This window comes from Desmodus rotundus, chromosome 3 (assembly GCF_022682495.2).
Source record: "Desmodus rotundus isolate HL8 chromosome 3, HLdesRot8A.1, whole genome shotgun sequence".
Classification (NCBI taxonomy): domain Eukaryota; kingdom Metazoa; phylum Chordata; class Mammalia; order Chiroptera; family Phyllostomidae; genus Desmodus; species Desmodus rotundus.
The window spans coordinates 112642801-112666026 of record NC_071389.1 but is presented as its reverse complement, the minus strand read 5'-3'; the positions used below and the strand labels follow the sequence as shown (position 1 = coordinate 112666026).

The following is a 23226-nucleotide window of genomic DNA, read 5'->3' as shown; positions in this document are numbered from 1 at the left end:
GAACATATATGCATGACCCATGGACATGAACAACAGTGTGGAGAATGCCTGAGGGATTGGAGGGGGTGGGGAAAGGGGGGTAAAGTGGGAAAAACTGGGACAACTCTAATAGCATTATCAATAAAATATAATTTTAAAAACAACAAAAATTTAAAAATCAAAAAAACTTAGGATATTTTAGGGACCTTGGAGACAAAATCAAGTGTACCAATATTTGCATCATAGGGATACTGAAGGAGAAAACAGAGAGCAAGGGATTGAAAGCCTACTTAAAAAAATAATGATGGAAAACTTTCCTAACCTGGGAAAGAAAATAGACATACAAGTGCAGGAAAAGCAGAGAGTCCCACACAAGATACAGCCAAAGAGACCCACACCAAGACACATCATAATTAAAATGTCAAAGGTTAAAGACAAAGAGAAAATCTTAAAAGCAGCAAGAGAAAAGCAGTTAGTTGCCTACAAAGGAGCTCTCATAAGACTATCAGCTGATTTCTCAACAGAAATTCTGCAGACCAGAAAGAATTGACACAAAATATTCAAAGTGATGAAAAACAAGGACCTGCAACTAAGATTACTCTACCCAGCAAGGCTATCTGGAATATAAAGACAGATAAAGAGCTTTCCAGTTAAGAAAAACCTAAAGAAGTTCATTACCACCAAACCAGTAATATAAGAAATGTTAAGAGAGTTCATTAAGAAGAAAAGATCAAATATATGAATAATAAAATGGCAATAATTACATATCTATCAATAATTATTTTTCATGTAAATGGATTAAATGCTCCAATCAAAAGACATAGGGTGGATGTGTGGATAAGAAACAAGACCCATATATAGTGCTGTCCAGAAGAGACTCACTTCGGATTTAAAGACATGCAAATTGAAAGGGAAGGAATGGAAAAGATATTTCATGAAAATGGAAATTAAACAGAAGCCATGTTAGCAATACTTATATCAGACAAAATAGACTTTAAAACAAATGCTGCAACAAGAGACAAAGAAGGACCCAGCAATTCTATTTCTGGGTATTTATCCAAGGAAATACAAAACACTAATTCAAAAAGACATATGAATCCTTATGCTCCTTGCAGCATTATTTATAATTATTTAATTATTAATTATTTATAGGCAAGATATGGAAATAACCAAAGTGTCCTTTGATAGACAAGTGAATAAAGAAGATATGGTACATACATACAATGTACTGTTGATGTGGACTCCAGCCAGCAGGGTCCGTGGGTTGTGGATGAGACGAACAAATGCACATGGACTACAGAAGTCCTGTGGAGAAAAGGGGACAGCACAGCCACTCTCTGAGAGAGAGAGCACCTCAACCCTTGCCTGGACAGGCTTTTATTGCTTTCTAGTAGCATTACATCAAAGAAGGATCTCATTTATTATACTTAGGTTTACTTTAAGTGATTACTTCTTATAGATAACAAAGAAAAAAATGTTGCAAATGCAAAGGAATGATAAAAGTGATTGATCTGGTTACATTCCATCTTTGTGACGGTTTAGCACAGACTGTAGGGAGTTGCTTCAGAGATATACATTAAACACCTGCAGTCTTAACTCAGGGTGAGGGAATTTTAGCACAAGAAAGCCATAAAGCAGCCTAGGTACAATGCCAGCCTGGTTCCCCATGGGAAAGCCAGTCTGCACGCCTGGGTCCTGTGTGCTGCCTCAAGCCCGTTCATTTTTCCGATTCAGTGCTGGGCTACATTCGCCATTGCCATGCTGATCGGTTCCCTGTGGACTGTTATTAACCCATAAAAAAGAATAAAATCTTAACATTTGTGACAACATGAATGGACCGAGAGGGTACTATGTTAATTCAATCAATCAGTTAATTCATCACATTAATAGAATAAAGGAGCAACACAATATGGTCATCTCAATAGAAGCTGAAAGAGCATTGACAAAATTTAACTGGGAACAGTAGGAAACCTCCTGAATCTGATAAAAGATGTCTATGAAAAAACTGACTTTTACTGGTGAAATATTGAACACATTCTTTCTAGAGTGTGAACAAGGGAAGAGTGCTTGCTTTCACCACTTCTTGACAACATTGCACTTGACCTTGCAAGGACCTATCCTTGTAATAAGGCAAGAAAACAAAATAAAGGCACAAAAAATTTTACTGTCTTAATTCACAACAAGATGTTTATTTACATACAAAATCCCAAGATTCTGCAAAACAACTACTAAAACTAATAAGTAAAATTAACAAATTCACAGAACGCAAGATTAATATTATAAAAATCAATTGTATTTTTATATATAGCAGCAAATTATTGGACAATGAAATTGTTTTTAAGGTTCAATTTCAATAGCATCAAACAACATGAAATACTTAGGTATAAATTTAACAAAGATATATACATGAGTTCTACACTGAAAACTATATAACATTGTGATGTCAAAGATAAAATTAAATACAAAGATACAACTATATTTATGGGTTGTAAAATCAGTATTGCTAAGACATACATTTCCCCCCATATTGATCTATAGATCCAACACAATCCCAATCAAAATTTGAACAGATTTCTTTTAGATATAGAAGAAAGTAATTCTAAAAACAATATGAAAATTAAAATGATCGAAAATAGCCAAAACTACCTTGAAAAAGAAGAACAAATTTAAATGACTCATACTACCTGCTTTTAAAACTAATTATAAAGCTATAGTAACCAAACAGGATGGTATTGACATAGAAATAGAAAAAGGATCAAGAATCCAGATATGAACTTACTTATTGTCAGTTGTTTTTTTCAATAGACACCTTGGCAAATCAATGGGGAAAGGAAAATCCTTTGAACAAATGGTGTTAGAACAACTGAATAAATGTATGAAAAAAATACACTGAGCCATTCACACCATACACAAAAATTATTTGAGATGTATAATAGCCCTCAATGTCAAAGCAAAAACAATAAGGCTTCTACAAAAGAAACATAAGAGGAAATCTTTACAACCTGAGGTTATGCAAAGACATCTTAGATAAAACACTACAGCACTAAACACAAAATAAAATTTGATAAATTGGACTTCCTCAAAAGCAAAAGTTCATCAAAAGGCACCATTAAGAAAACAAAACAAGACACAGACTATTTAAAGAACTCCTGCAAATGATTAACAAAAAACTAACAACCCAATTTAAAAAATGGTCCAAATATTTGCACAAACACTTCACAGTGCACATGCCCCAAAAGCACATGAAAAGATGCTCATAATCATTAGTCATCAGAGATATGCAAACTAAAACTACAATGAGTTTCCATTTCACCCTCTACAAGAGCTGAAATTTAAAAGACTGATAAGACTTCCAATCAAGATGGTGACGTAGGCAGACATGGCTTGCCTCTTCCTACAACAACAACAAAATTACAACTAAAATATAGAACAACCATTACTCAGAACCATTAGAAATAAAGATGAATAGAAGTCTGACAACTACAGAATTAAAGAAACCACATCCATCCAGCTGAACCAGCAGGCTGATGTCATATCTGAGACTCCATAAACCTTGCTAATACTGTTTGATCTGCCTTGGAGATCCCCAGAGATTCCTCCCTATCCAACTTACTGACCCACCCAAGCTTCTTTTCCATATGAATGGCTGGTCTTGGCTCCTGCTTCAAACTTCCTAAATCCTCTCAAACAAGCAACAGCTGGCCTCAGTGAGCCCCAGGCCCACCACTAGCATCAGCCACCCAGATTCACAGCTTGGATCTGCCTGGGAATCTCCAAGCCCAGCACAAGTAGCAGACATCTCAGATTGCTCTAGAGCTCATGCAAGGTGGCCCCAGACAGAACACAGTGGGGAGCCCAGCTTGGCCTAAATCACCTGGGAAATCTCAGAGCCCGAAAATCCAGTAGACAGCTACAGACTGTATCAGAGCACCAATACCCTGCCCCTGCACAGCTGATCCTCCACAGAAGGCAGAGATTAGTGGTAAGTGGTCACAGCCAATACTGTCAGCTTACTGGCCTGGGTAAATCCTTCCCATTGATCTGCCAGCAGCAACCAAGGCTCAGCTACAAGAGGAGGGTGTACTCGGTGCACACAAAAGGTGCACCTCCAGTACCCAGCTTGGGTGATAGGGGAGGCTGTGACACTGGACCCTATAGGACACCTACTACATTAAGCCACAGTAACCAAGACACAGAGTCAAAGCAGCTCTACCTAATATATAGAAACAAACACAGGGAGGATGCCAAGACTAGGAGACAAAGAAGCATGGCCCAAATGAAAGAACAGATCAAACTCCAGAAAATGAGCTAAATGAAATGGAGATAAGCAATCTATCAGATGCAGAGTTCAAAATACTGGTTATAAGGATGCTCAAGGAATTAGTGAGAATCTCAACAGCATTAAAGAGATCCAGTCAGAAATGAATGATACACTAATTGAAATAAAGAACAATTTACAGGGAATCAACAGAGGAGTGAAGCTAAGAATCAAATCAATATTTGGAACATAAGGAAGCAGAAAACAACTAATCAGAGCAAGAAGAAGAATAAAGAGTCCAAAAAAATGAGGATAGTATAAGCAGCCTCTGGGACAACTTCAAGAGTTCCAACATTTGCATCATAGAGGTGCCAGAAGAAGAAGAGAAAGAGCAGAAAACTGGAAATCTATTTGAAAAAATAATTAAAGAAAACTTCCCTAATTTGGTGAAGGAAATAGACATGCAAGTCCAGGAAGCATAGAGAGTCCCAAACAAGATCGATGCAAAGAGTCCCACTCCAAGACACGTCATAATTAAAATGCCAAAGGTGAAAGATAAAGAGAGAATTTTAAGAGCAGCAGAGAAAAGCAGTTAGTTAACTACAGGGGAGTTCTCATAAGACTGTCAGCTGATTTCTCAAAAGAAACTTTGCAGGCTAGAAGGGATTGGCAAGAAATATTCAAAGTCATGAAAAGTAAGGACCTACAGCCAAGATTGCTCTGCCCAGCAAAGCTATAATTTAAATCAAAGGGCAGATGAAGAGCTTCCCAGATAAGAAAAAACTAAAGTTCATCATCATCAAACCATCATTATATGAAACATTAAAGGAACTTATTTAAGAAAGAGAATAAGATCAAAACTATGAACAATGGGTAGAAGGGGATAATGGGGGGAAAGGGAGAAGGGTTGTCAGGAACATGTATAAAGGACACATGGACAAAGCCAAAGGGGGGTAGGATTGAGGGTGAGAGGTGGGGATGGCTGAGATTGGGGGGGGGCGGTTAGTGGTGGAGGGGAAATGGAGACAACTGTACTTGAACAACAATTTAAAAAATAGAAAACAACTAGAACAATAAACTGATAAAAAAATGCATATATTAACAATTGAATGTGAAAAACAAACTAAGTAAACAAGAAGAACAGAGACAGAATCATGGATAGGGAGAACATTTTGATGGTTGACAGATGGGAGAGGGGTGGGGGAGAATGGGTGAAGAGGTGAGGGGATTAAGAAGTGCAAATAGGTAGTTACAGAATAGCCATGGGGATATAAAGAGCAGTATAGGAAATGGAGTAGCCCAAGAACTTACGCACATGACCCATCTACATGAACAATGGTTGGGGGAGTAGAAGGTGCTGGGTGGAGGGAGGCAAAGGGGGAAAAATCAGGACAACTTAGTGATTATGCTGTAATAGAATAATCAATGAAATATAATTTTAAAAAGAAAAATAGAATAAATTAAAAATAAAAGGCTGATAACACCAAATTTTGATAAAGAATTAGAGAAATTGGAACGCGTGCATTGCTAGTACAAATATTGTATAAAAAACAACTTAGAAAAATTGTTTTGCAGTTTTCTTGTAAAAGCAACCATACATTTAGCATATGACCCACCGATTTCATTCTAGGTATTTTGAAGAGAAATGAAAGCAGATGTCCACAAGAAGACATGTTCAAGAATGTTTATAGCAGCTTTATTTATTATAGCTCCAAACTGGAAATATCCCAGAAGCCCATGAATAGGTGAATGTAAAAGCCAACAAGTGTATCCACACCTTGGAGTACTGCTCAGCAGTGAAAGAAACATACTACTGATATACTCAACAGCATAGATGGATCTTAGAGACGTTATATTGAGCAAAAGAAGCCAGACACAATAGAATGCACATTATAAGAATGGGCAAAGCAAATCCATGGTGATAGAATTTAGAACAGAGTTTACCCATGGAAGGATGGGATGGGGATTGAGTGGAAGGAAATTTTAGCGAATGCAAACATTCCAGTCTTGGCTGGGGAAGCAATTACATAGCTGTATACATTTATCAAAACTAATGGAATGATACACTTAAGCTCTGTGCATTTTGCCTTTTTATTCAATTTTTTTTAATAAGAAGGAAAAATTTAAAAGATGATTTCCAGTCCTGACACTCAAGCCAGCCCACCTTGGAGTCCAGGGCTCCGGAGCCCATCTCCGCCCTTGCTGGCTGCTGGCTGCCCCATGACTGCTGTGAAGGAGGGAAACGGAGAGAGGGTCCGACTGAAGCAGAAAGGGCAGGAGGGCATCACCAGAGAACTGTTCGTTTGGGTGTGGGCTAAAGCCAGTTTCCTATAGAAACTAACCTTTTTTTCCATCCCTCTTCCCCATGTCCCTTCCAATATCTTACTCCAAATTCCAAAGTGGAAGAAAAACCAGAAAGAAGTGAAGGGAATAAGAACAGCTCCTGAGCCAACTGTAGCATGTGGCTTTCCCAAAGACACATGTGGACCAGACAATCCATAAAACTTCAGAGTCCACAGCAAACCCTGCTATTCCCTGGACCCACTCCCATCTGTTCAAAACACACTCACAACCTCACAGCAACCATATGCAAGAGATGCTATTGTCAACCCCAATTTACAAATGAGATTGCTGATGCTTGGAAAAGTGAATGACTTACCCCAGAGCACACAGCTTAAATCCAGATCTGTCTGATGCCCAGCCCATGCCCTCAGCCACTATATATACTTACCTGATGCTCTAATTTATCAAAATTCAACTGAAACCTGAAAGTTGGCAGCATTGAAATGAAAGGGGAGTTGTAAAGGGGGCTAGGCCCCGGGAGGGGTTTCAGGGACAGAATGGTGACCCCACTCCCTCTCAGCTATAGTCAAGAGAGGGGAGGATTGTAGGTGGGCTAGACACATATGAGCTCCTGTAGCTTTTAGCACCACCTAGATTCCCTCCAACTGTATAAATAGTCAACTCTGCTCCCACATGCAGCCTAGAGTCACTGCCCAATTTAGGAGTCACTAGCCATATTGGCTATCTCAATTTAAATGTCTCTTAAATAAAGTTTGAAAATTCATTTCCTCACTTGCACATATCCATATGTGCCTGGTGGACCCTTCATGAGACAGCCCAGGTCTAGCCCTCGGTCCTCTAGTCAGGCCAACCCAAGGGCTGTGGATTGCTGGGCCTGCAGTGACTCTGCCTGTGGTGCCCACACGATGAGGCATGCTGGGGCCTGTCAGGGAAGAGAGAAGTGACACAGAGCTGATGAAACCCCAAGGGCATTAGGTAAGGAGCTGAGGGCATGGTCAGGCACTCTTCTCTCCAGCAAACATCCTTTCTTTTCTCTTTCAGAAGAGAGTTCTTTTCCTGACCAATGACTACTTCTTCACAGACATCAGTGACACACCTTTCAGGTGAGGGACACGTGTTTTACTTGCAGAGTGGAAAGATGGGTGAAACATGAATACCAACAACACAGGGTAGAACTTTCAGGTCTGGGGATGGATTTACTCAAAGTTAGTTGGCAATTTTGTGGTAACAGAAAAAGACCCAGCTCAGCATTCAGGAAACTTGAGAGGTCTAGACCTGCTTTGCCTGTGTAGCCTAGTGTACAGAGTCTGGAAGTCTGGAACCAGACTGCCTGAGTTTAAATCCCAGCTTCACCACTCACAGGTTGTGTGACCTTTGTCAAGCTACTTAACCTCTCTGCGACTTAGTTTCCTCATCTATAAAATGAGGGTAGTAATAGTAGCTACTTTTGGGCAGTATTATGAGGATTGAATGACATAATCAAAGGTCAAAGAATAACATAATTGCATAATGCATGCAATTGTTAGGTGAAAGATCATATTTGAAGATCTCATTTCCCTCCAACTGTATAAATATTTAACTCCAGGCAATATACAGATTAGGAAAAAAAATAGCCCTTGTCTCTGAATTAATCTCATTTCTCAATAAAGCATCGTTGCCAGCCCTGACTGCTTATTAGAATACCTAAGGAATTTTATAAAATTGCCAATGTTCAGATCCCTCCAAACCAATTTACTCAGAATTTCTTTTATGGAGTCCAGGCACTAGTACCTTTTAAAACTCCCTGAGTGGTTCAAACATTTGGTCAAGGTTCAAAAGCAATGTTCTACCATGAGAAAGAGGAAGGCACATGGGATTCACTGGGGTGGGGGGTGGGGAAGCATTTTCCTATTAGTGGGGCTCTGTGAGACCTAGAGACCTTTCTACGTTTCAGAGGGCTCCTGAGAGGTTCAGGATGTATATTGATTAAAACGGGAGCCGAGGGGCCCTGGCCAGGTAGCTCAGTTGGATAGAGTATCATCCCAATACTGCAAGGTTGTGGGTTCTATCCCTGGTCAGGACACATACAAGAATCAACCAATGAATACATAAACAAGTGAAGCAACAAATCAATGTTTCTCTCTCTCTCTCTCTCTCTCTCTCTCTCTCAAAATAAATAAATAAAAATTTAAAATGGGACAACCTGTGAGGCTAGGGGCAAAGGGAGTTTGGCATGTATGTCACTTGCCATGTATGGGGACAGCTCCTGATCTTAGAGTTAGTGAAGGACAGGACATGGACTGGGACGCTGACTTGGACTTGCTGTTTGATGAGAACGTGGGTTCTCTGCTCTCCCCACAGTTTGGGAGTGGTGCTGTCCCAGGGCCACGGAGAATACATCCTCCTGGGGAACACATCTGTGGAAGAAGGTAGGTCAGCGGCCAGTAAGATGGACACTTTAGAGGAAAAAAATGGATGCTCCTGGGATACTGAGCAGAGTCAACCCAACCCAGAACTTATGTAACAGCCTCCCAGGTCTCAGGCTTGAGAGCCAGGCTGCCAGACAGGGAGGAGTCTGTGTGTCTCGGGCATCCTGGGTGTGTGGAATCTGCCATCAGCCATGCAAACCGACAGTCTAAGACTTGCCAACTTTGCATTGTCAGGAGGCTTTGTTGGACCAGAGGGATGGGCCTCAAGGGGATGTGTTTCTCTGAATAAAGTTAGATTTTACCTGTCAGGAGACATGAGAAAGGAGGCTGGGAAGAGTGAGGAACCAAATCTGTAGCGGTCTGCTCGGGCTACTGTAACAAAGCACCACACACTGGGTGTCCTAACAATAGAAACTCATTCTCTCACAGCTCTGGAGGCCATGCACCCTCCAACAGCTCTCCTAGTTCCTGGTTGCTCCAGGCATTCCTTGGCTTACACAGCAGCTCTTCAATCTGCCCTCCATCATCACAAGGCTTTGCCTGTTGTGTGTGTCTTTTCCCTTCTCATAAGGACACCAGGCATCTTGGATTAGGGAGCACCAATGACCTTATCTTAACTTGATTATATCTGCTAAGACCCTATTTCCATATCAGGTCACATTCACAGGTACTGGAGGTTAAGACTTCAACATATCATTTTTGGGGACACATCTAACCCATAACAGGGAACTTATGAGAAGTGAACCTGAGAGGATGGCAGGGAAGGGCCTCATCCTCCCTGATGCCCCCTCTCAGACCTGAACACCTTGAGAGAGCAAAGCCTGTATCCAGGCCTAACAGATATCTTAGGAAGTCCTTGGGAGATGTGGTCACAATTCTATTCAAAGCCCACATTCTGTTCATTGTCCCTTCACCATCCCTTCAGTGTATCTCATCTATCCTCTCTGCCACTGCCCTCATCATCGTCATCTCTCTCCTGGAAAACCACAGCAGCCTCCAGCTGGTCTCCTTGCCTCTTCCTTTCTTTGAACTTCTTTCTGCCACAGGAAAGTTTCTAAAACTGCCAAACTGTATCGTGTTGTTACTAAAGGACCTTCAATGGCCTTCTGCTTTTTTTCCAAGCTCCACACACTAAGCTTCAGGGCCTTCCCGTACACTGCACTCTCCCCCCAAATGCTATCCTCTCCAGCTCTCACGCTCTTGTCCCAGCTAACTCGCACCCCCTCCTCAGTCCCCAGTGTACACACCACTCTTCTGGGATCTGTCCTGGGCAGACCCCTCTCCCCACCCAGGCCAGTTACATACCTAGCTATGTTCTCCCATGTCCTCTGCTTTCACCCTTTTGCAGCACCTGCCCATGACATTGGAACACTCTGCTTCCACTTTCCAGTGGTCCCAAAATAAACTTCCTGGGTCTCCATAGTGTCTTCCTCCTTCCTCTGCTTTTCTTTCTCTACTGAGATATTCCCATCTTCATCGCTGCAGGGAACAGAGGGTGCTACTCCTCACCCACTTCGTGGGAGAGACCAGCCAGTGGCCCAGTGACTTGAAATCAGGGGCTCAACTGGGCTTATGGGGCTTACCACAGGGAAAGGAGTGTCACCCTTTCACTGCCTGCCTGTGTCTGTGCCAGTCCAGGACTTCTGTTGCCCCCTTGGCATGTCCATCATCCTTTTCTTCAATTTAGCAAAACTTAATTTGAGCACCTATTTATTTTAAGCCCTGAAGGTGCTCAGTAGGGTGGGGACTTTTTCATTCACTCACTCAAACAATGTACTGAGCCCATGGTCAGTGTTGGTGCTGTGCTGGGCATGAGGCTATAGAGAGTACACAAAACAGACCTGGCCCCTCTCTGGGCTCATCTTTTGAGTGGCCATTTAGCTCTGTCAGGTACAATGAAGCCAAAATCACTAGTTTGGAGGCAGACCTAACAGGTAGGATGGCCATGAGGCAATGGGGAGAAAGGGCATTTCAGGAAGTGGAAGCAACATGGACAAAGGCGTGGTCTCTGCCAACCCAGCCCCGTCCTGCAGGGTGAGTGCCTACTCTGAGGTGAAGAAGATTCCTTGCACTTGTTTGTAAAGAATTCAGGTGCAATCCTCACACCAGGGTGAGCGCCATACTGAAAGTGATCTCTGGTTTCAGGTCTGCACGACCTGCTGCACCCGGATCTGACCCTGGCCAGCGACTGGTAAGTGGGGACCTCTGTCACTGCACAAAGGAGGTGGGGTGAGAGAGGGAGGGAGGAAGGGAAGCAGGGTTTTGTGAGGTGACTTTGACTCCCCTGAGTTCCAGGATCTACTGTATCACTGATATCGACCCGGACCACCGGAAGCTCAGCCAGCTGGAGGCCATGGTCCGCTTTCTGACAGGAGAGGACCCAGACCTGGAGTGTGCGTGCTGCCCGCCCACTGAGGGCTTCCCTCTGGGACCCCACAGATCAGGACTTTGCAGGAAGGGAGGGCTGGGGGGGGGTAAGGGAGGGCTACCACATAGCTCTATCCTGGGAACTCACTGATGGCTTAGGGAGGACAGAGAGAATTCCAAAGACAAAAGCAGAGCCAGTGTCATCATGGGGCCAAGGTGGTGACTAAGTGTCCCTAGAACTGTGGCACACAGGCACATCCCCATGTCAGGGACTGGGATCTCTGTAAACCTCTCTCACCTGAGCACTGTTACGGCCTCAAAGGGACACTCACAAAGTGTAAGGACATTATTACCCTGGCCATCCAATCTGTCCCCACCACCACCTTGTGGTGGGCCCCCAGGCCAGCAGCTCACCTTCAAAGTCCTCAACCCTGCAGAGGAGAGCGTTTGACCAGACAGCCTCTTACAGCATGTGGGGTATCTGAGTGTTTTCTAATACCTGGTTCTCAGACTGACCTTAAATTCCTCTCCATTAACTCAACTGGTGTAATTATGGGGCCACACCCTCATTGTGGTGCTTCTTCTCTCTCTTTGGGAGAAAAGTGGGTCATTTTGTCACATAAGTATCACCACCAAGAGAAGGCTCCACCTTCCATGCTGTCCCAACATTCATTCCATGAACAAATGTGCACTGAGCATGTCCTCTTTGCCAAGCCTGGGGCAGGCACTGGAGTACAGAGATGACCCAACCAGGCAAGGCCTTTGCTCTCATGGAGTTTGTAATCTAATCTCATGGGGGAAACCATGAAATGAAGGAGCGAGCCCACATGTGTCAGAGTAGGTTGTTACAGATTGTGCTGAATAGGAGAAAATGGCACCTGCTTTAAATAAATGCTCAGGGAAGGCCACCTCTCTCAGTCAGTGCCACTTACCACCCAAGTGGCTTCAAGGGTACAGGACCTCCTTTGGTGGTGGTGAAGATTTGTAGAACTAACAGAAGTGATGGCTGCACATCATTGTGAATGTATGAAATGCCACTGAATTATATACTCTAAATTGGTTGATTTTACTTACATGAATTTCACCTCAATAAAAATAAATACTTTAGTAGTCCTCTCTCCCCTAGACTACTTTAAAGACAGTGAGGGAAAAGAACAAGCCACCCATGCAAAGAATGGAGAGAAGAGCATCTTGACCAAGGGAAAATCATATGTGGAAGTTCTGAGTGAAGTTCAAATTCACAGAACTACAAAAGGCCAACGTGTGTGAGGCCGATTATCAAGGAGCAGAGCAATGAGAGTTCAGATGGAGGGTGAGCTAGGCACAGATGGCAGTCTGATGTCGCTGAGGGATTCTCCTAATTTCACAGAACATTAGAACTGCAAAGAGCCTTAGAAATCATTTTGTTCTACTCACATGCTCTTTGGAGTTGAGGAAATGAAGGCTGGAAGAGGTGAAATGACTTCCTCAAATTCATATAGGTGGTTTTACATATTCTAGATACATGTTTATGAGGCACATCTTGTTCCTTGAAGTTCAGGGTTTCTCAAAAGAGCAGATGAGCTGTGTTTATAATCATGGGGGAAATAAATAGATTGGTCTCCTTTGATTTTGCACCCAGGTGATGAGGAGCTGGTGCGGGAGGTACTGTTTGATGCGGTGGTGACAGCCCCCATGGAAGCCTACTGGACAGCACTGGCTCTCAACAGCTCTGAGTACGTACCAGTGGGGCTGAGGGCTCCTGGAAGGGAAAGAGATTCTGGCTCCTGGCATTCCTTTGGCTGAACCAGGGTCCCACCCATCAGCTGGCTGGCAGCCCAAGAGGTCACCCACGTCCTTTGGCCTAAGATGAATGGTGATGAGGGTGGGAAGATGTGAGGGAGTGATAGTGACATTCACACAGCCCTAGTGAAAGCAGGGGCTCAGTAAAGCTTCTGCACACTGCACGGGCCACTGCCTGTCCTTGGAAGAAGCACCCTGAGCAGATGCCCTGGTCGCAGGACCAAATTCCCCAACCCATACCACAGAAGTTTCATTGTAAGAGCCCCTCTATGGGGGGGGGGGGGAGGGTCTTGCTGTGAGAGCCTACCAGCTGAAGATCCTTGAGAGTAGTTCAAGCAGGTCAGTTCCTTGTCTCCAGCAGGCGAGGTCAAGACACCAGGAAGTATATTTGACCTCAGCATGTCCCAGTGCCTTAGATTTCCTCACTGCCTCTTCTGATCTTTACCTGGTGCTATTGTATTTAGTAGACAGATAGAAAAGATGTATGGCTTCTGTGTGGGTGTGTGCATATGTGCATGTGTGTGCACATGTGTACACTAGCATATGAGTGTTGGGAAGGAGTGAGATATTAATGAGGTTAAGAATACAGTGGGCCACCCCTTGTTCCTGAATAGAAAGATTTAACATCAACATCATAAAAATTCCCAACCTCCCCTAGACACTTGATAAATTAATTAATACTATCCTAATGAAAACAGTAACAGAATTGTGTAGGAACAATTACCTACTTTTAAAAAAGATACAGAATACTTTGCATAGTGTGCTACCATTTCTGTAGAAAGAAGGAAAAACATAGTATGTGTGTGTGCATTTACAAGGTGGGACAAAACAGTTGCAGATAATTGTAACTGAATAAAAATAAATTGATTAATTTTTTAAAAAGAAAATAATACAGTAGTTAATAAATAATAATATAATAATAAACTCTGTTTCATGTACTCACAACTGTAAACCTACATTTTCCCCAGCCTGTATATAAAATACCTATGAAAGGCTGCATAGGAAACAGTTCTCATTGGTTGCTAAAGGTAAGAAAAATGGGTAACTGAAACAGAGATGGAAGGGACACTTTATAACTTCTTGGTACAACTTTGAACCATGTGAGTGTATTGCCTATGCAAAATTAAATAAACTAAAAACAACCAAAAAAGAATACACTGGGCACTATTCTTAGTACTTGGTGTATATCACATTGATTCTCACAACTACCCTACTATCATTATAGGTACTATCATTATCCCCACTTTACAGATGAGGAAACCAAGGCAGAGTGAGATAAGAAACTTGCCCAAGGCCATATGCCTCACATGTGGTGGAGGTGGACTCAAAACCAGGAAACCTGATTCCAGAGCCTCTAGACTCTTGGTCCCTGTACTGTGCTGCTTTCTGCAGAGGGGTTTGGAGAGAAGGGACATGATTCGCATCTTTCCAATTTCAGAGATTAGCCAGACATGTTTTTAGTATTGAGAAACATTGAGGAAAAAATATTCTTAACAAGGGTGTATATCAGAAAAGATGTCTTAGAGAACTAATATAAATAGCATATTAATAAAGCTAAGAAGAAAAATCATGTAATCATTCCCATAGACATGGAAAAGATATTTGAACAAATATTAATATCCATTCATGTTATTAAAAATTTCTCAAAATTAAAATTGACTTAAGCTTGAAAGTCAGTATCTGATTGGGACTAGAGGCTCTCTCAGTAAAGACAGAGGAAAAAAGACAAGCCCAGTGTCCCTACTACCATTTAGCAAGGTCAGACGGTATCCATTCATGCAACCAGATAAAAGAACACACCTAGAAGAAACAAGAAGTGGAAAGGAAGAAGTAAATGATCTATGTTTAAGAAGATGATGTATTTATACACCTGGAAGCCCCCCCCCCCAAATTAACAGAAAATCTACTATAAACACTAAGAGAATTTAGTAGAGCAACAGTTTATAATATGCACACTGAAAATTAATAGCCTTTATCTATACAGACAAAAACCAGATAGAAGATGTGATATGAGAAGACCTATTTAGGAGAGCAAAATATAAAATATAACAAAATACCTAGTCATAAACTAAAAGAAATATCCAAAAATTTATATAAAGAAAATTATAAAGCATTCCTGAATAATGAAAAGTAGACTTGAATAAATGGAAAGACACTCAGTGTTTTTGGATAGGACAACTCAATATCACAAAAATATTAATCCTCTGTAAGTTAATGTTATAAATTTAATGCAATCCCAATAAAAATGCCATTAACAGCCCTGGCCAGTGTGGCTCAGTTGGTTGGAGCATTGTCCCATAATTCCAAAGGTCTCAGGTTTGATTCCCTGTCAGGGCACATGCCTAGGTTGCAGGTTTGGTCCCCAGTCAGGGTGTGTACAAGAGACAGGCAGCTGATGTTTCTTTCTCACATCTATGTTTCTCTGCCTCTCTATTTCCCTCCCTTCCCATCCCTCTAAAATCAATAAGCATGTCTTCAGATGAGGAAGAAAGGGGAAAGAAAGAAAAAGAAAGAAAGGAAGAAGGAAGGAAAAGGAAAGAAAGGAAGAAAGAAAGGAAGGAAGGAAGGGAGAGAGGAAGAAAAAAGGAAGGAAGAAAGGAAGGAAGGAAGGAAGGAAGGAAGGAAGGAAGGAAGGAAGGAAGGAAGGAAGGAGGAAGGGAGGAAGGGAGGAAGGAAGAAAGAAAGAAAGAAAGAAAGGTGGTCTGACCAACACATTAAAATATATTACAAAGTCTATACAATTTATAAAGTGTGGTCAATATTCATGAATAGACAGGCAGACCAAGGGAACAGAATAGAAAATCCACAAATTCACCTAAGTGCATGTGGAAATTTAGTCTATGACAAAGTCATCAAGTCAATAAGGGAAAGATGGACTTTTTAATAATTGGTTTGAGAGCCATATGGAGAATGATAAAATTGTATTCTTTCCTCACACCATAGAGCAGGATAAAGTCCAAATGAGTCAGAGTTAAAATGTAAAAAATGAAACCATATAAGTACTAAAAGAAAACATATATGTTGGTTTTCTTTTATAGCCAAGTCCTCTAAAATCTAGGAGTAATGAAATCTTTCCCAATGATGACTCAAAATTCTGAAACAATAAGGGAATGACTGATTAATTTAACAGCAGAAAAGTGTTTATTTAGCAAGTTAAAAACATGAGCAAAGTCAAAAGAGAAATGACAAACCAGAAAAAATGTTTTCAACTTGTAAGAAAAATAAAAGGTTACTATCCCTATATTATGTATTCATGAGACATAAAGAACTTCAAAAGCAGAGAAGTAGAAGACCAACCACTTTATAGGAAAAAGGAGCAATAGATATGGACCAAGAGGATACATGCAAATAGTCCTTAAATATGTGAAAAAGTCCTCAATATGTTTTGTAAAAAAAAAGGAATGCAAATTCAAACTGTACCGAGATTGTATTTGTAACTTAGACTTATAACCATCTAAGTTTGTTGATGTGCATGGTTGACCAGCTGTGGGGAATCAGGCAATCGAGTACATTGTCAGTGGGAATACAAAACATTTCAAAGCCTATGGAGGGGAATTGGGCAATATTTTTTAAAAATTACACATGCATGTTATACTTTGACCCACCAATTCTACTTCTAGGAGTGTGTCCCAAAAATATACCAGTAAAAATAGGAAAAGATATACACATAAGCTATTTATTACAGTATAATTTATAACAGCAAATGGTTGAAAATAACCTAAATGTCCATCAGTAGGAGCCTAGTAAAATAAACCATAGTAGATCCACATATTGGAATACTATATGGCTACAAGGAAATGAGAATTGTCTCATTGCAGTCAGACAAGAAAAAAAATTAAATGCATCCAAATTGGAAAGGAAGAAATAAAACAATCATTATTCACAGATGACTTGATACTACCTATGAAGCCCTTAAGATTCCACCAAAAAAAGAAAAAACTATTAGAACTGATAAATGAATCCAGTAAAGTTGCAGGATGCAAAATTACTATGGAGAAATCAGTTGTATTTCATACACCAATAACAAACTATCAAAAAGAGAAATTAAGAAACAATACCATTTATAGTTGTATCAAAAAGAATAAAATACCTACAAGCAGATAAACTGGGAAAAACAACTGGGGAGTGAGACAGACCATGCAACCCAGGGTCCCAGTACAGAGAAATAAAACCTCAAAAACTGTGGCTGTAAAAACCTGTGGGAACTGCGGCAGTAGGAGAAACTTCCAGCCTCACAGGAGAGTTCCTTGAATGCTAGAATGTACACAGGGTCCTAGAATAGACACAAACCCACATACCCAGAAATCAGCACCAGAAGGATCCAATTTGCTTGTGGGTAGCAGAGGAAGTGACTGAAAGCTGGCTGAGAGCTGAGCAAGCAGCATTGTTCTCTCTCTGACCCCTCCCCCACATATAGTGCCACAACACAGCAACATGGGTTGCCCACCCTGGAGAATACCTAAGGCTCCACCCCTTACAAAGTAGCAGGTGTGCCAAGACAAAGAAATATGGCCCAAATGAAAGAACAGGTCAAAGCTCCACAAAAACTACAACTAAGTGACTAAGAGATAGCCAACCTATCAGACGCAGAGTTCAAAACAATGGTTATAGGATGCTCACAGAAATGGTTGAGTATGGTCACAAAACAGAGGAAAAAGTAAAGGCCACCCAAAGTGAAATAAAGGAAAATGTACAGGGAACCAACAGTGGAGGGAAGGAAACCTGGACTCAAATAAATGATTTGGAGCAGAAGGAAAAAGTAAATAATCAGAACAGAATGAAGAAACAAGAATTCAAAACAGTGAGGAGAGGATTAGGAACCTCCTGTACAACTTTAAACATTCCAACATCCAAATCGTAGGGGTGCCAGCATAAGAAGAAGAACAAGAAATTGAAACCTTATTTGGAAAAATAATGAAAGAGAACTTTCCCAATCTGGCAAAGGAGATGGATTTCCAGGAAGTCCAGGAAGTTCAGAGAGTTCCAAAGAAGTTGGACCCAAGGAAGGACATTCCAAGGCACATCATAATTACATTATCCAAGATTAAAGATATGGAGAGAATCTTAAAAGCAGAAAGAGAAAAGGAGACAGTTACCTATAAAGGAGTTCCCATAAAACTCTCAGCTGATTCCTCAAAAGAAACCTTGCATGCAAGAAGGAGCTGGAAAGAAATATTCCAAGTCAGGAAAGGCAAGGACCTAAATCCAAGATTACTCTATCCAGCAAAGCTATCATTTAGAATGGAAGGGCAGATAAAGTGCTTCTCAGATAAGGTCAAGTTCAAGGAGTTCATCATCACCAAGCTCTTATTATATGAAATGTTAAAGGGATTTATCTAAGGAAAAGAAGATGAACAAAAAATATGAACAGTAAAATGACAGCAAACTCACAACTATCAACATCCGAACCTAAGAAAACCCCAAAAAACAAAAACGAACCATGCAAACGACTAGAACAGGAACAGATTCACAGAAATAGAGATCACATGGAGGATTATCAGCATGGAAGGGGAGAAGGGAGAATGGGGCAAAGGTAGAGGGAATAAGAAGCATAAATGGTAGATGCAAAATAGACAGGGGATGTTAAGAATAGTATGGGAAATGGAGAAATCAAAGAACTTCTATGTACAATCCATGGACACAAACTAAGGTGGGGAGATGCTGGTGGAAGGAGGGTGCAGGGCAGAGGGGAATAAAGTGGAGAACAATGGGACAACTGTAATAGTGCAATCAATGAAATATATTAAAGTTTAAAGAATAAATTTTTCAAAAATTTAAAAAGTTCACATAATGCAGAAGCATAGTAAGGTGTAAAAAAAGGTCACTTATAGGTAGGGTGAAAGAACGGAGGATGAAGACAGAGACTGACTTCTGAATATGTCTTATTTTGCATGTTTGACTTTAGAAGCATGTAAATATTTTACAGCATTATAAAACAAAATTTTTAAATATGAGCTATAAAAATTGAAAGCAAATAAAACAAACTTAGCTGTGTATCAAGTCCATGAAATACCCACACATACATGAATTTTTTCAAGGGACTTGAAAACACAGAACTATAAATACTAAATTAAGTAAAATCTTTTTTTTAATTTTAATTTTTTATTGTTATTCAATTAGAGTTGTGTGCCTTTTCTCCCAATCCCTCCACCCCACCCTGGCTGAATCCCCCTCCATCCCCCACCTCCACTCTCCCCCTTGATTTTGTCCATGTGTCCTTTATAGTAGTTCCTGTAATCCCTTCTCCTCACTGTCCCCTCCCCACTCCCCCCTGCCCATTATTAGATTGTTCTTAACTTCAATGCCTCTGGTTATATTTTGTTTCCTTTTTTCTTCTATTTATTATGTTCCAGTTAAAGGTGAGATCATATGGTATTTGTCCCTCACCAACTGCCTTATTTCACTTAGCATAATTCTCTCCAGTTCCATCCATGCTGTCGCAAAGGGTATAAGCTCCTTCTTTCTCTCTGCTGCATAGAATTCCATAGTTCCATATGGTAAATATACCGTAGTTTTTGGATCCACTCGTTTGCTGATGGGAACTTAGGTTGCTTCCAGTACTTGGCTATTGTAAATTGTGCTGCTATGAACATTGGGGTGCACAGGTCCTTTTGGATTGGTGTTTCAGGGTTCTTAGGGTATAATCCCAGCAGCGGAATTGCTGGGTCAAAGGAGAGTTCCATTTTTAGTTTTCTGAGGAAATTCCATACTGTTTTCCACAGTGACCTCACCAGTCTGCATTCCCACCAACAGTGCACTAGGCTTCCCTTTTCTCTGCATCCTCTCCAACATTTGTTTGTTGATTTGTTCATGTTGGCCACTCTGACTGGTGTGAGATGGTACCTCATTGTGGTTTTAATTTGCATCTCTCTGATGGCTAGTGATGCTGAGCATCTTTTCCTATGTCTCTGGGCCCTCTGTATGTCTTCCTTGGAGAAGTGCCTGTTCAAGTCCTTTGCCCATTTTTTAATTGGGTTATTTGTCTTCCTGGAGTGCAGTCATGTGAGCTCCTTATATATTTTGGAGATCAGTCCCTTGTCTGAGGTATCATTGGCAAATATGTTTTCCCATACTATTGGTTCTATTTTTATTTTAAGGCTGTTTTCTTTAGCCCTGCAGAAGCTTTTTATTTTGATGAGGTCCATTTGTTTATTCTTTCCTTTATGTCCCTTGCTTTAGAGGATGTATCTGTGAGGATGTTGCTGCGTGGAATGACTGAGATTTTCCTGCCAGTGTTTTCCTCTAGGACTTTTATGATGTTACGACTTATATTTAAGTCTTTTATCCACCTTGAATTTACTTTTGTGTATGATGTGACTTGGTGATCAAGATTCATTTTTTTACACGTAGCTGTCCAGATCTCCCAACACCATCTGTTGAAGAGGCTGTTTTTGCTCCATTTTATGCTTCTGCCGCCTTTGTCAAATATTAATTTGACCGTATAGACTTGAGTTTATTTCTGGGCTCTCTGTTCTGTTCCATTGGTCTATGTGCCTGTTTTTATGCCAGTACCAGGCTGTTTTGATGACAGTGGCCTTGTAATACAGTTTGATATCAGGGATTGTGGTCCCTCCTGCTTTGTTCTTCTTTCTCAAAATTGCTGCAGCTATTCAGGGTCATTTATGGTTCCATATGAATTTCTGAAATGTTTGTTCTATATCTGTGAAATATGTCATGGGTACTCTAATAGGGATTGCATTGAATCTACAAATCATTTTGGGTAGTATGGCCATTTTGATGATGTTAATTCTTCCAATCCATGAGCATGGTACATACTTCATTTGTTTGTGTCTTCCTTAATTTCTTTCTTCAATGTTGTGTAGTTTTCTGAGTACAGGTCTTTTACCTCCTTGGTTAGGTTTATTCGTAGGTACTTTATTTTTCTTGTTGCTATATCAAATGGGATTTTTTTCCTGATTTCTGTTTCTGCAGTTTCATTGTTGGTATACAGGAATGCCTTTCATTTCTGAGTATTGACTTTGTATCCAGCTGTTTTGCCAAATTCATTTATTAGGTTGAGTCATTTTTTGGTGGAGACTATAGGATTTTCCATGTACACTATCATGTCATCTGCAAACAGTGACAGTTTCATTTCCTCCTTTCCAATTTGGATGCCTTTTATTTCTTTTTCTTGTCTGATTGCTGTGGCTAGGACTTCCAAAACTATGTTGAATAGGAGTGGTGAGAGAGGGCATCCTTGTCTTGTTCCTGATCTTAGTGGGAAAGCTCTAAGTTTTTGTCCATTGAGTATGATGTTGGCTGTAGGTCTCTCATATATGGCCTTTATGATGTTGAGAAATGCTCCCTCTATTCCCACTTTGCTGTGTTTTTATCAGAAATGGGTGTTGTATCTTATCAAATGCTTTTTCCACATCTATTGATATGATCATGTGATTTTTGTCTTTGCTGTTTTTTATGTGATGTATTATGTTTATTGATTTGTGAATAGTGTACCATCCTTGCATCCCTGGGATGAATCCCACTTGGTCATGGTGGATGATCTTTTTAATGTATTGCTGGATGCGGTTTGCCAATGTTTTGTTGAGAATTTTAGCATCTATGTTCATCAGAGATATTGGCCTGAAGTTTTCTTTCTTCATTGTGTCTTTATCTGGTTTTGGGATTAGGATGATGCTGGCTTCATAAAAAGAGTTTGGGAGTCTTCCATCAGTTTGGATTTTTTCAAATAGTCTGTGAAGGATAGGGGTTAGCTCTTCCTTAAATGCTTTGTAGAATTCTCCTGTGAAACCATCTGGTCCAGGTCTTTTGTGTGTTGGGAGTTTTTTGATGACTGCTTCAATTTCATCTGCTGTTATTGGTCTGTTCAGGCTTTCTGCTTCTTCTTCATTCAGATTGGAAGATTCTATTTTTCTAGAAATGTGTCCATTTCACCTAGGTTTTCAAATTTCTTAGCATACAGTTCTTCATAGTAATTTTTTACAATCCTTTGTATTTCTGTGGTATCAGTTGTAATCTCTCCTCTTTCATTTCTAATTGTGTTTATGTGGATCCTCTCTCTTTTTTTCTTGATGAGCCTACTTAAAGGCTTGTCGATTTTGTTTATCTTTTCAAAGAACCAGCTCCTGGATGCATTGATCCTTAGAATTGTGCTTTTAGTCTCTATGTCATTTAACTCTGCTCTGATCTTGGCTATTTCCTTCCTTCTGCTTGCTCTGGGCTGTCTTTGTTGTTGTTTCTTGAGTTTTTGTAGGCGTAGGGTTAGGTTGTTTGTTTGAAATGTTTCTATCTTTTTAAGGTAGGCCTGTATTGCTATGAACTTCCCTCTCAGGACTGTCTTTGCTGTGTCCCATAGGTTTTGGGTTGTTGTGAGTTCATTTTCATGTGTTTCCAGAAAGTTTTTTATTTCTTCCCTAATCTCGTTCTTGACCCATTCATTGTTTAATAGCATGCTATTCAGTCTCCATGATTTTGAGTGTTTGGGGTTTTTTCCTTTGGGGTTGGTTTCTAGTTTCAGACCCTTGTGGTCAGAGAAAATGCTTGATATGATTTCAGTTTTCTTGAATTCGTTGAAGCTTGCTTTGTGTCCTATCATGTGGTCTATCTTTGAAAAAATTCCATGGACACTTGAAAAGAATGTGTATTTTTCTTCTTTGGGATGAAAAGCTCTATATATATCAGTTAAGTCCATTTCATCTAGGGTATTGTTAAGTGACACAATATCCTTCTTGATATTTTGTTTGGAAGACCTGTCCATTTTTGACAGTGGGGTGTTAAAGTCCTCTACTATAATTGTGTTGCTGTCAATATCTTTCTTGAAGTCCTCCAAGATTTTCTTCATGTATTTGGGTGCTCCTATGTTGGGTGCATATATATTTACAATGTTTATGTCTTCTTGGTGGATTCTTCCTTTGAGTATTATGAAGTGACCTTCCAGGTCTCTCTTTATGGCCTTTCTTTGGAAGTCTATTTTGTCTGACATGAGTATTGCTACCCCTGCTTTTTTTTTCCTGTCCGTTTGCTTGGAAAATTTGTTTCCAGCCCTTCACTTTCAGTCTGTGTAGGTCTTTTGTCCTGAGGTGGGTCTCTTGTAGGCAGCATATGTGTGGGTCATGTTTTCTTATCCATTCAGCTATTCTATGTCTTTTGATTGGAGCATTTAGTCCATTT

General features: G+C 40.5%; 1 protein-coding gene across 2 annotated transcripts in view; it reads left to right on the top strand.

The window, feature by feature from the left end:
* Positions 1–23226, top strand: part of CACNA2D4 (calcium voltage-gated channel auxiliary subunit alpha2delta 4) — a 130564-nt gene that overhangs the window by 47611 nt on the left and 59727 nt on the right. For both annotated transcript variants that reach the window (XM_045195430.3, XM_045195517.2), the window contains exons 19-23: positions 7583–7644; positions 8882–8949; positions 11095–11140; positions 11245–11342; positions 12938–13031. In XM_045195430.3, coding sequence (XP_045051365.2) covers positions 7583–7644; positions 8882–8949; positions 11095–11140; positions 11245–11342; positions 12938–13031 — 368 coding nt within the window. The remainder of the gene's footprint in view (positions 1–7582; positions 7645–8881; positions 8950–11094; positions 11141–11244; positions 11343–12937; positions 13032–23226) is intronic.